Source organism: Aegilops tauschii, chromosome 2 (assembly GCF_002575655.3).
Source record: "Aegilops tauschii subsp. strangulata cultivar AL8/78 chromosome 2, Aet v6.0, whole genome shotgun sequence".
In the NCBI taxonomy this organism is placed as follows: domain Eukaryota; kingdom Viridiplantae; phylum Streptophyta; class Magnoliopsida; order Poales; family Poaceae; genus Aegilops; species Aegilops tauschii.
The window spans coordinates 36,526,003-36,526,793 of NC_053036.3; the positions used below are offsets into that span (position 1 = coordinate 36,526,003).

At 65.4% G+C, this 791-nt stretch overlaps 1 protein-coding gene across 1 annotated transcript in view; it reads left to right on the forward strand.

Moving 5' to 3' along the window:
* LOC109772739 (high-affinity nitrate transporter 2.1-like) overlaps positions 1–791 on the forward strand; it is a 1,494-nt gene continuing 703 nt past the window's right edge. The window contains exon 1 of the mRNA XM_020331438.1: positions 1–791. This exon is cut by the window's right edge and continues 703 nt beyond it. Within this exon, the coding sequence (XP_020187027.1) occupies positions 1–791 (791 nt within the window).

Here is a 791-nt window from a genome sequence, read left to right on the forward strand (position 1 = left end):
ATGGCGGCGCCGGCCAAGATCTTCCCGCTGCCTGTGGACTCTGAGCACAAGGCCAAGTCCTTCAGGCTCTTCTCCTTCGCGGCCCCGCACATGCGCGCCTTCCATCTCTCCTGGATGGCCTTCTTCATCTGCTTCGTCTCCACCTTCGCCGCGGCGCCGCTCATCCCCATCATCCGCGACAACCTTAACCTCACTAAGCGCGACATCAGCAACGCCAGCGTGGCCTCCGTGTCCGGCTCCATCTTCTCGAGGGTCGCCATGGGCGTGGTGTGCGACCTCCTCGGCCCCCGCTACGGCTGCGCCTTCCTCGTCCTGCTCACGGCGCCCGCCGTGTTCTGCATGTCCCTCGTCCACGACCCGGCGGGCTACATCATGGTGCGCTTCCTCATCGGCTTCTCGCTCGCCACGCTCATCTCCTGCCAGTACTGGATGAGCACCATGTTCAGCGGCAACATCATTGGCGCCGTCAACGGGCTTGCCGCCGGCTGGGGCAACGTCGGCGGCGGCGCCACGCAGCTCGTAATGCCACTCGTCTACGAGGCCATCCGCAGCAGGTGCGGCGCCACGCCCTTCTCGGCCTGGCGCGTCGCCTACTTCGGCCCCGGCACGCTGCACATTGTCGTCGGCATCATGGTGCTCACGCTGGGGCAGGACCTCCCCGACGGCAACCTCTGGAGCCTGCAGAACAAGGGCCAAGTCGCCAAGGACAAGTTCGCCAAGGTGGCCTGGGGTGCCATAACCAACTACCGTAGCTGGATCTTCGTGCTCCTCTACGGATACTCCGCTGGCGT